Source organism: Engystomops pustulosus, unplaced genomic scaffold (assembly GCF_040894005.1).
Source record: "Engystomops pustulosus unplaced genomic scaffold, aEngPut4.maternal MAT_SCAFFOLD_89, whole genome shotgun sequence".
Classification (NCBI taxonomy): domain Eukaryota; kingdom Metazoa; phylum Chordata; class Amphibia; order Anura; family Leptodactylidae; genus Engystomops; species Engystomops pustulosus.
Genome location: NW_027284975.1, coordinates 203,756 through 219,468, shown reverse-complemented (window position 1 = coordinate 219,468; position 15,713 = coordinate 203,756). Strand labels below are relative to the sequence as shown.

Below are 15,713 nucleotides of genomic sequence, written 5' to 3'. Positions count from 1 at the left end.
GAGGTATATAATATATATACACACACCAGACATTAGAGGGGAGGTATATAATATATATACACACAGCAGCCATTAGTGGGGAGGTATATAATATATATACACACACCAGCCATTAGTGGGGAGGTATATAATATATATACACACACCAGCCATTAGAGGGGAGGTATATAATATATATACACACAGCAGCCATTAGTGGGGAGGTATATAATATATATACACACACCAGCCATTAGTGGGGAGGTATATAATATATATACACACACCAGCCATTAGTGGGGAGGTATATAATATATATACACACAGCAGCCATTAGTGGGGAGGTATATAATATATATACACACACCAGCCATTAGTGGGGAGGTATATAATATATATACACACACCAGCCATTAGTGGGGAGGTATATAATATATATACACAGCAGCCATTAGTGGGGAGGTATATAATATATATACACACACCAGCCATTAGTGGGGAGGTATATAATATATATACACACACCAGCCATTAGTGGGGAGGTATATAATATATATACACACACCAGCCATTAGTGGGGAGGTATATAATATATATACACACACCAGCCATTAGAGGGGAGGTATATAATATATATACACAGCAGCCATTAGTGGGGAGGTATATAATATATATACACACACCAGCCATTAGAGGGGAGGTATATAATATATATACACACAGCAGCCATTAGTGGGGAGGTATATAATATATACACACAGCAGCCATTAGAGGGGAGGTATATAATATATATACACACAGCAGCCATTAGTGGGGAGGTATATAATATATACACACAGCAGCCATTAGAGGGGAGGTATATAATATATATACACACAGCAGCCATTAGTGGGGAGGTATATAATATATATACACACAGCAGCCATTAGTGGGGAGGTATATAATATATATACACAGCAGCCATTAGTGGGGAGGTATATAATATATATACACACAGCAGCCATTAGTGGGGAGGTATATAATATATATACACACAGCAGCCATTAGTGGGGAGGTATATAATATATATACACACAGCAGCCATTAGTGGGGAGGTATATAATATATATATACACACACAGCAGCCATTAGTGGGGAGGTATATAATATATATACACACAGCAGCCATCAGAGGGGAGGTATATAATATATACACACACACCAGCCATTAGAGGGGAGGTATATAATATATATACACACAGCAGCCATTAGTGGGGAGGTATATAATATATATACACACACCAGCCATTAGTGGGGAGGTATATAATATATATACACACAGCAGCCATTAGTGGGGAGGTATATAATATATACACACAGCAGCCATTAGAGGGGAGGTATATAATATATATACACACAGCAGCCATTAGTGGGGAGGTATATAATATATATACACAGCAGCCATTAGAGGGGAGGTATATAATATATATACACACAGCAGCCATTAGAGGGAGGTATATAATATATATACACACAGCAGCCATTAGAGGGGAGGTATATAATATATATACACACAGCAGCCACTAGAGGGGAGGTATATAATATATATACACACAGCAGCCATTAGTGGGGAGGTATATAATATATATACACACACCAGCCATTAGTGGGGAGGTATATAATATATATACACACAGCAGCCATTAGAGGGGAGGTATATAATATATATACACACAGCAGCCATTAGTGGGGAGGTATATAATATATATACACAGCAGCCATTAGAGGGGAGGTATATAATATATACACACAGCAGCCATTAGAGGGGAGGTATATAATATATATACACACAGCAGCCATTAGTGGGGAGGTATATAATATATATACACAGCAGCCATTAGAGGGGAGGTATATAATATATATACACACAGCAGCCATTAGAGGGAGGTATATAATATATATACACACAGCAGCCATTAGAGGGGAGGTATATAATATATATACACACAGCAGCCACTAGAGGGGAGGTATATAATATATATACACACAGCAGCCATTAGTGGGGAGGTATATAATATATATACACACACCAGCCATTAGAGGGGAGGTATATAATATATATACACACAGCAGCCATTAGTGGGGAGGTATATAATATATACACACAGCAGCCATTAGAGGGGAGGTATATAATATATATACACACAGCAGCCATTAGTGGGGAGGTATATAATATATACACACAGCAGCCATTAGAGGGGAGGTATATAATATATATACACACAGCAGCCATTAGTGGGGAGGTATATAATATATATACACAGCAGCCATTAGAGGGGAGGTATATAATATATATACACAGCAGCCATTAGTGGGGAGGTATATAATATATATACACACAGCAGCCATTAGTGGGGAGGTATATAATATATACACACACACCAGCCATTAGAGGGGAGGTATATAATATATATACACACAGCAGCCATTAGTGGGGAGGTATATAATATATACACACAGCAGCCATTAGAGGGGAGGTATATAATATATATACACACACACCAGACATTAGTGTGGGGGGGCAGGACATATGTGTTGAGGCTGTACAGACCCCGCCTCTCACCTATAGACTGTGGGGGCTTCACAGCCACAGCTCGGTGCTCCTGGGGGGCGCTGTCAGAGTTGCGGGTGGCCAGGGGTTTAGCGATGGGTGCGGTGGATTTATCTGTAGAGTCACTCGTCCATCTGAGGGTAAACTGGAGGGTGGGACCCTGGGAGAAAGTCTCAAACGGGGGCAACCGCTGGGGGGAGACAAAGCACAAGTCACACAGAGCCCCCAGAATGTGGATAATTCTATGCAGCTGCAAGACGCCATACAGCAGACCCCTCCCCTCAGCCCCTCCCCACCACGCCCAGCAGTCAGCTAGACAGGTGCAGTCCCCCTTACCTTGCCATCCAGTATGGTCTCCCATGTGGCTCTCTTCTTGCTGAGCGGACAGTCCTCCATCTCCTGCATGGCCACCTCATACTCGCCGTCCAGTAACTGCAGCCGCCTGCACAGAGCGAGGAGACCATTAGCACCCGCAGCGGGGAGAGGGCGAGGACGAGGGCGACTAATACATTACCTGTTCTTATCAAACACCGTCATCTGCGCTACAAACGTCTTCTCCTCATCTCTACTAGAAGAATTCCTTTTCCTCCTCACAGGGGGATCCTCTGTCACCTCTACAGAGAACGGAGAAGAATAGTGAGTGCAGCTCTGGGGTATCATACAGCAGAATAGTGAGTGCAGCTCTGGGGTATAATACAGCAGAATAGTGAGTGCAGCTGCGGGGGTATCATAAAGCAGAATAGTGAGTGCAGCTGCGGGGGTATCATAAAGCAGAATAGTGAGTGCAGCTCTGGGGTATCATACAGCAGAATAGTGAGTGCAGCTCTGGGGTATCATACAGCAGAATAGTGAGTGCAGCTCTGGGGTATCATACAGCAGAATAGTGAGTGCAGCTCTGGGGTATCATACAGCAGAATAGTGAGTGCAGCTCTGGGGTATCATACAGCAGAATAGTGAGTGCAGCTGCGGGGGTATCATACAGCAGAATAGTGAGTGCAGCTGCGGGGGTATCACGCAGCAGAATACTGAGTGCAGCTGCGGGGGTATCACGCAGCAGAATACTGAGTGCAGCTGCGGGGGTATCACGCAGCAGAATACTGAGTGCAGCTGCGGGGGTATCACGCAGCAAAATACTGAGTGCAGCTGCGGGGGTATCACGCAGCAGAATACTGAGTGCAGCTGCGGGGGTATCACACAGCAGAATAGTGAGTGCAGCTCTGGGGTATAACACAGCAGAATAGTGAGTGCAGCTCCGGGGCATAATACAGCAGAATAGTGAGTGCAGCTCTGGGGTATAATACAGGATGTAACTCAGGATCAGTACAGGATAAGTAATGTCATGTATGTACACAGTGACTGCACCAGCAGCAGAATAGTGAGTGCAGCTCTGGGGTATAATGCAGGATGTAACTCAGGATCAGTACAGGATAAGTAATGTCATGTATGTACACAGTGACTGCACCAGCAGCAGAATAGTGAGTGCAGCTCTGGGGTATAATACAGGATGTAACTCAGGATCAGTACAGGATAAGTAATGTCATGTATGTACACAGTGACTGCACCAGCAGCAGAATAGTGAGTGCAGCTCTGGGGTATCACACAGCAGAATAGTGAGTGCAGCTCTGGGGTATCACACAGCAGAATAGTGAGTGCAGCTCTGGGGTATCACACAGCAGAATAGTGAGTGCAGCTCTGGGGTATCACACAGCAGAATAGTGAGTGCAGCTCTGGGGTATAACACAGCAGAATAGTGAGTGCAGCTCTGGGGTATAACACAGCAGAATAGTGAGTGCAGCTCTGGGGTATAACACAGCAGAATAGTGAGTGCAGCTCCGGGGTATAACACAGCAGAATAGTGAGTGCAGCTCCGGGGTATAACACAGCAGAATAGTGAGTGCAGCTCCGGGGTATAATACAGCAGAATAGTGAGTGCAGCTCCGGGGTATAATACAGCAGAATAGTGAGTGCAGCTCTGGGGTATAATACAGCAGAATAGTGAGTGCAGCTCTGGGGTATAATACAGCAGAATAGTGAGTGCAGCTCTGGGTTATAACACAGCAGAATAGTGAGTGCAGCTCTGGGGTATAACACAGCAGAATAGTGAGTGCAGCTCTGGGGTATAACACAGCAGAATAGTGAGTGCAGCTCTGGGGTATCATACAGCAGAATAGTGAGTGCAGCTCTGGGGAGGAGGTTACTCACCGATATTCTCGTTGGTCTCGCCGTTTGTGAGGCCGTTGAAGTCTCGTTGTGCGGTTCTGGTGACCCGGAAGAGCAGTGAGTAGGACTTCACCATGTGACTATTGCTGGGCTCAAACTCATTGCTGGACACGGCCAGGGAGGGGAAGCTGCTGGTCTTGGGGTGGCTGAGGTCGGGGTTCAGGGGCACCTGCTTCTTACCGGTGGGGACCTGTCTGATGGGACAGCTAACATCCTGCAAAAGAGCCGAGCGCCCATCACACAGAGTACTACAGAGCACAGGGGGCGGGGCAGCGAGGTCAGGCACTCACAGAGCACAGGGGGGGGGGCAGCGAGGTCAGGCGCCCACAGAGCACAGGGGGCGGGGCAGCCAGGTCAGGCACACACAGACCACAGGGGGGGGGGGGGGGGCAGCGAGGTCAGGCACACACAGAGCACAGGGGGCGGGCAGCGAGTTCAGGCACACACAGAGCACAGGGGGCGGGGCAGCGAGGTCAGGCACACACAGAGCACAGGGGGCGGGGCAGCGAGGTCAGGCACACACAGAGCACAGGGGGCGGGGCGGGGCAGGGCAGCGAGGTCAGGCACACACAGAGCACAGGGGGGCGGGGCAGCGAGGTTAGGCACACACAGAGCACAAGGGGCGGGGCAGCGAGGTCAGGCGCCCACAGAGCACAGGGGGCGGGGCAGCCAGGTCAGGCACACACAGACCACAGGGGGGGGGGGGGGGGGCAGCGAGGTCAGGCACACACAGAGCACAGGGGGCGGGCAGCGAGTTCAGGCACACACAGAGCACAGGGGGCGGGGCAGGGCAGCGAGGTCAGGCACACACAGAGCACAGGGGGCGGGGCAGCGAGGTCAGGCACACACAGAGCACAGGGGGCGGGGCAGCGAGGTCAGGCACTCACAGAGCACAGGGGGCGGGGCAGCGAGGTCAGGCGCCCACAGAGCACAGGGGGCGGGGCAGCCAGGTCAGGCACACACAGACCACAGGGGGGGGGGGGGCAGCGAGGTCAGGCACACACAGAGCACAGGGGGCGGGGCAGCGAGGTCAGGCACACACAGAGCACAGGGGGCGGGGCAGGGCAGCGAGGTCAGGCACACACAGAGCACAGGGGGGCGGGGCAGCGAGGTTAGGCACACACAGAGCAAAAGGGGCGGGGCAGCGAGGTCAGGCGCCCACAGAGCACAGGGGGCGGGGCAGCGAGGTCAGGCGCCCACAGAGCACAGGGGGCGGGGCAGCGAGGTCAGGCATACACAGAGCACAGGGGGCGGGGCAGCGAGGTCAGGCATACACAGAGCACAGGGGGCGGGCAGCGAGGTCAGGCACACACAGAGCACAGGGGGCGGGGCAGCGAGGTCAGGCGCCCACAGAGCACAGGGGGCGGGGCAGCGAGGTCAGGCACACACAGAGCACAGGGGGCGGGGCGGGGCAGCGAGGTCAGGCACACACAGAGCACAGGGGGCGGGGCAGCCAGGTCAGGCACACACAGACCACAGGGGGCGGGGCAGCGAGGTCAGGCACACACAGAGCACAGGGGGCGGGGCAGCGAGGTCAGGCACACACAGAGCACAGGGGGCGGGGCGGGGCAGCGAGGTCAGGCATACACAGAGCACAGGGGGCGGGCAGCCAGGTCAGGCACACACAGACCACAGGGGGCGGGGCAGGGCAGCGAGGTCAGGCACACACAGAGCACAGGGGGGCGGGCAGCGAGGTCAGGCACACACAGAGCACAGGGGGCGGGGCAGCGAGGTCAGGCACAGAGCACAGGGGGCGGGGCAGGGCAGCGAGGTCAGGCACACACAGAGCACTGGGGGGCGGGTCAGCGAGGTCAGGCACACACAGAGCACAGGGGGCGGGGCAGCGAGGTCAGGCACACACAGAGCACAGGGGGCGGGGCAGCGAGGTCAAGCACACACAGAGCACAGGGGGCGGGGCAGCGAGGTCAAGCACACACAGAGCACAGAGGGCGGGGCAGCGAGGTCAGGCACACACAGAGCACAGGGGGCGGGGCAGCGAGGTCAGGCACACACAGAGCACAGGGGGCGGGGCAGCGAGGTCAAGCACACACAGAGCACAGGGCAGCGAGGTCAAGCACACACAGAGCACAGGGGGCGGGGCAGCGAGGTCAAGCACACACAGAGCACAGGGGGCGGGGCAGCGAGGTCAGGCACACACAGAGCACAGAGGGCGGGGCAGCGAGGTCAGGCACACACAGAGCACAGGGGGCGGGGCAGCGAGGTCAGGCACACACAGAGCACAGGGGGCGGGGGCAGCGAGGTCAGGCACAGCGCCCCCTACCTTGCGCTTCTTATGGCACACCTTCACGAGCAGAACCTCCAGCGTTACAGAGTTTTGTTCATTTTCAGAAATTGGAGCAGGTTTATCTGGCGGGAGACAAGACGTGTTATCCCCCCACCAGGAGACAGCCTCCTCCCCCTGCCTCCCCCCCACCAGGAGACAGCCTCCTCCCCTGCCTCCCCCCCACCAGGAGACAGCCTCCTCCCCCCCACCAGGAGACAGCCGCCTCCCCCCCACCAGGAGACAGCCTCCTCCCCCCCACCAGGAGACAGCCGCCTCCCCCCACCAGGAGACAGCCTCCTCCCCCTGCCTCCCCCCCACCAGGAGACAGCCTCCTCCCCCTGCCTCCCCCCCACCAGGAGACAGCCTCCTCCCCCTGCCTCCCCCCACCAGGAGACAGCCGCCTCCCCCCCACCAGGAGACAGCCGCCTCCCCCCACCAGGAGACAGCCGCCTCCCCCCCACCAGGAGACAGCCTCCTCCCCCCCACCAGGAGACAGCCTCCTCCCCCCCACCAGGAGACAGCCTCCTCCCCCCCACCAGGAGACAGCCTCCTCCCCCCACCAGGAGACAGCCTCCTCCCCCCCACCAGGAGACAGCCTCCTCCCCCCCACCAGGAGACAGCCTCCTCCCCCCCACCAGGAGACAGACTCCTCCCCCTACCTCTCCCCCCCACCAAGAGACAGCCTCCTCCCCCTGCCTCCTCCCCCACCAGGAGACAGCCTCCTCCCCCACCAGGAGACAGCCTCCTCCCCCTGCCTCCTCCCCCACCAGGAGACAGCCTCCTCCCCCACCAGGAGACAGCCTCCTCCCCCACCAGGAGACAGCCTCCTCCCCCTGCCTCCTCCCCCACCAGGAGACAGCCTCCCACCCCCCCCACCAGGAGACAGCCTCCCACCCCCCCACCAGGAGACAGCCTCCCACCCCCCCACCAGGAGACAGCCTCCTCCCCCCCACCAGGAGACAGCCTCCCACCCCCCCACCAGGAGACAGCCTCCCCCCCCCCCACCAGGAGACAGCCTCCCACCCCCCCCCCACCAGGAGACAGCCTCCCACCCCCCCCCCACCAGGAGACAGCCTCCCACCCCCCCCACCAGGAGACAGCCTCCCACCCCCCCCCACCAGGAGACAGCCTCCCACCCCCCCCACCAGGAGACAGCCTCCCACCCCCCCCCACCAGGAGACAGCCTCCCCCCCCCCCCACCAGGAGACAGCCTCCCCCCCCCCCCCAGGAGACAGCCTCCCACCAGGAGACAGCCTCCCACCCCCCCCCACCAGGAGACAGCCTCCCACCCCCCCCCACCAGGAGACAGCCTCCCACCCCCCCCCCCCACCAGGAGACAGCCTCCCACCCCCCCCCCACCAGGAGACAGCCTCCCACCCCCCCCCACCAGGAGACAGCCTCCCACCCCCCCCCCCACCAGGAGACAGCCTCCCACCCCCCCCCCCACCAGGAGACAGCCTCCCACCCCCCCCCACCAGGAGACAGCCTCCCACCCCCCCCACCAGGAGACAGCCTCCCACCCCCCCCACCAGGAGACAGCCTCCCACCCCCCCCCACCAGGAGACAGCCTCCCACTCCCCCCACCAGGAGACAGCCTCCCACCCCCCCCCACCAGGAGACAGCCTCCCACTCCCCCCCACCAGGAGACAGCCTCCCACTCCCCCCACCAGGAGACAGCCTCCCCCCCCCCCCACCAGGAGACAGCCTCCCACTCCCCCACCAGGAGACAGCCTCCCACCCCCCCCACCAGGAGACAGCCTCCCACCCCCCCCCACCAGGAGACAGCCTCCCACTCCCCCCACCAGGAGACAGCCTCCCACCCCCCCCCACCAGGAGACAGCCTCCCACTCCCCCCACCAGGAGACAGCCTCCCCTGCCCCCCCCGATACTCACCACCTTTATGGAAGAAGCCGGTGAATGTCAGCTGCAGGTGAGCGGAAAGACTAGAGGGGAGAGAAGGGGAGAAGGTGAGAGAACAGAGGGACAAGGAGCGGCTCCGAGACACAACACCTGGCAGCTTACCTGTCCGCCTCGTGCTCCCCCCGCATCCTCTCCACCCGGGTCAGCAGATCATTCACGCCAAACGCCTTTCTGTACAAGAAGGGAAGGCACGGGGGCCAGGGGGTCACAGCGGGGGGGCGCAAGGGGGTCACAGCGGGGGGGGGGGGCGCAAGGGGGTCACAGCGGGGGGCGCAAGGGGGTCACAGCGGGGGGCGCAAGGGGTCACAGCGGGGGCGCAAGGGGGGGTCACAGGTGGGGGCGCAGGGGAGGGTGTAAGGGGGTCACAGGCAGCGCAGGGGGAGGGTGTAAGGGGGTCACAGGCAGCGCAGGGGGAGGGTGTAAGGGGGTCACAGGCAGCGCAGGGGAGGGTGTAAGGGGGTCACAGGCAGCGCAGGGGGAGGGTGTAAGGGGGTCCCCCTAGAGCCAGGGATGGGTTCCCGGGGTGCTGCTGTGGTGCTCTGCACATGTGGGTGCACGAGATGCGGTTATGTGACACCCGCAGAGGAGCCGGGACGCCGGGGATCGGGTGACACGTGTGATCAGTTCTCTGCATGTAAAAGGATAGTCCCCAACACAACAACATGCGCACTTACCTCCTGGCGTTACATCGCGAGTTACGGTGAGACATGTACGTGAGCGTCCGGTGCAAGAAGATGGGCTGCGAGACAAGACAGGAGAGTCAGGACCACAGCATCCAAGCCTCCCGACCCCCCCCCCCCGCGGCCTCCCGACTCCCCCCCCCCCCCCGAGGCCTCCCGACCCCCCCCCCCCGCAACCCCGAGGGGCGGTCATTATGTATTCCTGTACCCCCCCCCAGGCCGGTCATTATGTATTCCTGTACCCGCCCCCAGGCCGGTCATTATATATTCCTGTACCCGCCCCCAGGCCGGTCATTATGTATTCCTGTACCCGCCCCCAGGCCGGTCATTATCTATTCCTGTACCCGCCCCCAGGCCGGTCATTATATATTCCTGTACCCCCCCCCCAGGCCGGTCATTATGTATTCCTGTACCCACCCCCAGGCCGGTCATTATATATTCCTGTACCCCCCCCCAGGCCGGTCATTATGTATTCCTGTACCCCCCCCCCCCCCAGGCCGGTCATTATATATTCCTGTACCCCCCCCCAGGCCGGTCATTATATATTCCTGTACCCACCCCCAGGCCGGTCATTATATATTCCTGTACCCCCCCCCAGGCCGGTCATTATGTATTCCTGTACCCGCCCCCAGGCCGGTCATTATCTATTCCTGTACCCGCCCCCAGGCCGGTCATTATATATTCCTGTACCCCCCCCCCAGGCCGGTCATTATGTATTCCTGTACCCACCCCCAGGCCGGTCATTATATATTCCTGTACCCCCCCCCCAGGCCGGTCATTATGTATTCCTGTACCCACCCCCAGGCCGGTCATTATATATTCCTGTACCCGCCCCAGGCCAGACATTATGTATTCCTGTACCCGCCCCCAGGACGGTCATTATGTATTCCTGTACCCGCCCCCAGGCCGGTCATTATATATTCCTGTACCCACCCCCAGGACGGTCATTATATATTCCTGTACCCGCCCCCAGGCCGGTCATTATATATTCTTGTACCCACCCCCAGGCCGGTCATTATGTATTCCTGTACCCGCCCCCAGGCCGGTCATTATACATTCCTGTACCCACCCCCAGGCCGGTCATTATGTATTCCTGTACCCGCCCCCAGGCCAGACATTATATATTCCTGTACCCGCCCCCAGGCCGGTCATTATGTATTCCTGTACCCCCCCCCCCCCAGGCCGGTCATTATGTATTCCTGTACCCGCCCCCAGGCCGGTCATTATATATTCCTGTACCCACCCCCAGGCCGGTCATTATATATTCCTGTACCCGCCCCCAGGCCAGTCATTATATATTCCTGTACCCACCCCCAGGCCGGTCATTATATATTCCTGTACCCACCCCCAGGCCGGTCATTATGTATTCCTGTACCCGCCCCCAGGCCGGTCATTATGTATTCCTGTACCCGCCCCCAGGCCGGTCATTATGTATTCCTGTACCCGCCCCCAGGCCAGACATTATATATTCCTGTACCCGCCCCCAGGCCGGTCATTATGTATTCCTGTACCCCCCCCCCAGGCCAGTCATTATGTATTCCTGTACCCGCCCCCAGGCCAGACATTATATATTCCTGTACCCGCCCCCAGGCCGGTCATTATGTATTCCTGTACCCGCCCCCAGGCCGGTCATTATGTATTCCTGTACCCCCCCCCCCCCCCCAGGCCGGTCATTATGTATTCCTGTACCCCCCCCCCAGGCCGGTCATTATGTATTCCTGTACCCGCCCCCAGGCCGGTCATTATATATTCCTGTACCCGCACCCAGGCCGGTCATTATATATTCCTGTACCCCCCCCCAGGCCGGTCATTATGTATTCCTGTACCCCCCCCCCAGGCCGGTCATTATGTATTCCTGTACCCGCACCCAGGCCGGTCATTATATATTCCTGTACCCGCCCCCAGGCCAGACATTATATATTCCTGTACCCGCCCCCAGGCCGGTCATTATATATTCCTGTACCCGCCCCCAGGCCGGTCATTATGTATTCCTGTACCCACCCCCAGGCCGGTCATTATATATTCCTGTACCCGCCCCCAGGCCAGACATTATGTATTCCTGTACCCGCCCCCAGGCCGGTCATTATGTATTCCTGTACCCGCCCCCAGGCCGGTCATTATGTATTCCTGTACCCCCCCCCCAGGCCGGTCATTATGTATTCCTGTACCCCCCCCCCCAGGCCGGTCATTATATATTCCTGTACCCCCCCCCAGGCCGGTCATTATGTATTCCTGTACCCGCCCCCAGGCCGGTCATTATGTATTCCTGTACCCGCCCCCAGGCCGGTCATTATACATTCCTGTACCCACCCCCAGGCCGGTCATTATGTATTCCTGTACCCGCCCCCAGGCCAGACATTATATATTCCTGTACCCGCCCCCAGGCCGGTCATTATGTATTCCTGTACCCCCCCCCCCCCCCCAGGCCGGTCATTATGTATTCCTGTACCCGCCCCCAGGCCAGACATTATATATTCCTGTACCCGCCCCCAGGCCGGTCATTATGTATTCCTGTACCCGCCCCCAGGCCGGTCATTATGTATTCCTGTACCCCCCCCCCCCCCAGGCCGGTCATTATGTATTCCTGTACCCCCCCCCCCCCCCCAGGCCGGTCATTATGTATTCCTGTACCCGCCCCCAGGCCAGACATTATATATTCCTGTACCCGCCCCCAGGCCGGTCATTATGTATTCCTGTACCCGCCCCCAGGCCGGTCATTATGTATTCCTGTACCCGCCCCCAGGCCGGTCATTATGTATTCCTGTACCCCCCCCCCCCCAGGCCGGTCATTATGTATTCCTGTACCCGCACCCAGGCCGGTCATTATATATTCCTGTACCCGCCCCCAGGCCGGTTATAATGTATTCCTGTACCCGCCCCCAGGCCGGTCATTATGTATTCCTGTACCCGGCCCCAGGCCGGTCATTATGTATTCCTGTACCCGCCCCCAGGCCGGTCATTATGTATTCCTGTACCCGCCCCCAGGCCGGTCATTATGTATTCCTGTACCCCACCCCCAGGCCGGTCATTATGTATTCCTGTACCCCACCCCCAGGCCGGTCATTATATATTCCTGTACCCCCCCCCCCCCCAGGCCGGTCATTATGTATTCCTGTACCCCCCCCCCCCCCCAGGCCGGTCATTATGTATTCCTGTACCCCCCCCCCCCCCCAGGCCGGTCATTATATATTCCTGTACCCACCCCAGGCCGGTCATTATGTATTCCTGTACCCGCCCCCAGGCCGGTCATTATGTATTCCTGTACCCGCCCCCAGGCCGGTCATTATGTATTCCTGTACCCGCCCCCAGGCCGGTCATTATGTATTCCTGTACCCACCCCCAGGCCGGTCATTATGTATTCCTGTACCCGCCCCCAGGCCGGTCATTATGTATTCCTGTACCCGCCCCCCAAGGCCAGTCATTATATATTCCTGTACCCGCCCCCAGGCCGGTCATTATATATTCCTGTACCCGCCCCCAGGCCAGTCATTATATATTCCTGTACCCGCCCCCAGGCCAGTCATTATATATTCCTGTACCCGCCCCCAGGCCGGTCATTATGTATTCCTGTACCCGCCCCCAGGCCGGTCATTAAGCCGATGCAGTCGGTGGATGTGGTCCTGTGTGTAGTGTATCAGGAGGTCGCTGGGTGGGCAGTATTGGAGTCGGGGGAAGTTCTGGTCCAGTGTGGAGTCGGGGCGTCTCCTGTGCTTTTCTTTTATATTTGGATTAGAAATGATCGCAGTTCCCTCTGGATTGTGCAGATTCTGTATGAAGAGCCATAACATCACCACCGCTCCTGGAGTGTGTCCAGACATGTGACCACTACAGCCAATCACAAGCGCACTATGACTCTTCCTGCTGGAGGGCGTGGTCTGCAGTCAGGTTATGGAGGTCATAGGGGAGGGGCCATCCTCAGCGCTCGGCTACTCACCGCTATCAGGTTCCTGGTCCTCAAAAAGCGGTAAATCTGGGTGGGCTCTGCAGGAGGGAGGAGAGAAAAGTCAGGAGGAGGAGCCTGACACAAGTCCCACCCATACTAAACCCCCTTCAAAATAATGTATACGAGAGGATCTTATATGTATATAATGGGAGAGATTTATCATTAGGCCACAACTCGGAGAAGTTCTGGTGCCGAATAAAAGTTCTAAGAGTCTGAGATTGGGGCGCGCGCGAGGGGTAGCCGGTATATGCGCGAGGGGTAGCCGGTATATGCGCGAGGGGTGTGAGGTGTAGCCGGTGTATGCGCGAGGTGTGTGAGGTGTAGCCGGTGTATGCGCGAGGTGTGTGAGGTGTAGCCGGTGTATGCGCGAGGTGTGTGAGGTGTAGCCGGTATGTACATGAGGTGTGTGAGGTGTATACAGTATATACATGAGGTGTGTGAGGTGTAGACGGTATATACATGAGGTGTGTGAGGTGTAGACGGTATATACATGAGGTGTGTGAGGTGTAGACGGTATATACATGAGGTGTGTGAGGTGTAGACGGTATATACATGAGGTGTGTGAGGTGTAGACGGTATATACATGAGGTGTGTGAGGTGTAGACGGTATATACATGAGGTGTGTGAGGTGTAGACGGTATATACATGAGGTGTGTGAGGTGTATACAGTATATACATGAGGTGTGTGAGGTGTATACAGTATATACACATGAGGTGTGTGAGGTGTAGACGGTATATACATGAGGTGTGTGAGGTGTAGCCGGTATGTACATGAGGTGTGTGAGGTGTAGACTGTGTATGCGCGAGGTGTAGACGGTATATACATGAGGCGTGTGAGGTGTAGACGGTATATGCGCGAGGTGTGTGAGGTGTAGACGGTATATGCGCGAGGTGTGTGAGGTGTAGACGGTATATGCGCGAGGTGTAGACGGTATATACATGAGGTGTGTGAGGTGTATACAGTATATACAATGGGTGAGTAGGTGTAGACGGTATATACATGAGGTGTGTGAGGTGTAGACGGTATATACATGAGGTGTGTGAGGTGTAGACGGTATATACATGAGGTGTGTGAGGTGTAGACGGTATATACATGAGGTGTGTGAGGTGTAGACGGTATATACATGAGGCGTGTGAGGTGTAGACGGTATATACATGAGGTGTGTGAGGTGTAGCCGGTATATACATGAGGTGTGTGAGGTGTAGACGGTATATACATGAGGCGTGTGAGGTGTAGACGGTATATACATGAGGTGTGTGAGGTGTAGACGGTATATACATGAGGTGTAGACGGTATATACATGAGGTGTGTGAGGTGTAGACGGTATATACATGAGGCGTGTGAGGTGTAGACGGTATATACATGAGGTGTGTGAGGTGTAGACGGTATATACATGAGGTGTGTGAGGTGTAGACGGTATATACATGAGGTGTGTGAGGTGTAGACGGTATATACATGAGGCGTGTGAGGTGTATACAGTATATACATGAGGTGTGTGAGGTGTAGACGGTATATACATGAGGTGTGTGAGGTGTAGACGGTATATACATGAGGCGTGTGAGGTGTAGACGGTATATACATGAGGTGTGTGAGGTGTATACGGTATATACATGAGGTGTGTGAGGTGTAGCCGGTATATACATGAGGTGTGTGAGGTGTAGACGGTATATACATGAGGTGTAGACGGCGCGGGGTGATACTGACTCTCGAAGGCCTGCAGGAAGAGCTCGTGGTCGGCCTGGATGTGCTCCATCTTGGGCCTCCGGATGGGGGCGGCGGGGTTGGACGGTCCGGGCGGGCCGGAGCTGGCGCCGTGTTTCTGGGGAGCCATGTCACTGAGCGCCGGGGCAGCGCGCTCTGCCCGCCCACTGCAGCCATTGGCCGCTTGACACACACAGCGCGGCGCTGATTGGTCCTCTGCCACGTCATTCATCCCGCGCGTGACGTCACCTCTGCGCCCGCACTTCTCTTCGAATTAAAACCGCGGGAAGAGATCGCAGAGCATTGTGGGAGGAAGGGAGGGGCCTAGCAGCTGACGTCATAATGCTACAATTGTCAATCCTCAAATACGCACCGCCCCTTATCATCATCACCAC

At 56.5% G+C, this 15,713-nt stretch overlaps 1 protein-coding gene across 3 annotated transcripts in view; it reads right to left on the bottom strand.

Annotated features, from left to right (window-relative positions):
• Positions 1–15,565, bottom strand: part of SUZ12 (SUZ12 polycomb repressive complex 2 subunit) — a 35,131-nt gene extending 19,566 nt beyond the window's left edge. For all 3 annotated transcript variants that reach the window (XR_011850900.1, XR_011850901.1, XM_072131551.1), the window contains exons 1-10: positions 15,322–15,565; positions 13,608–13,654; positions 9,668–9,732; positions 9,096–9,164; positions 8,967–9,016; positions 7,071–7,156; positions 4,772–5,003; positions 3,084–3,183; positions 2,906–3,011; positions 2,582–2,759 (exon numbers count right to left, since the gene is read on the bottom strand). Coding sequence is in view for 1 of the 3 variants with exons in the window: in XM_072131551.1 (XP_071987652.1) it covers positions 2,582–2,759; positions 2,906–3,011; positions 3,084–3,183; positions 4,772–5,003; positions 7,071–7,156; positions 8,967–9,016; positions 9,096–9,164; positions 9,668–9,732; positions 13,608–13,654; positions 15,322–15,550 (1,162 nt within the window). In the remaining 2 variants the exon portion in view is untranslated. The remainder of the gene's footprint in view (positions 1–2,581; positions 2,760–2,905; positions 3,012–3,083; positions 3,184–4,771; positions 5,004–7,070; positions 7,157–8,966; positions 9,017–9,095; positions 9,165–9,667; positions 9,733–13,607; positions 13,655–15,321) is intronic.
• Positions 15,566–15,713: the final 148 nt, after the last annotated feature.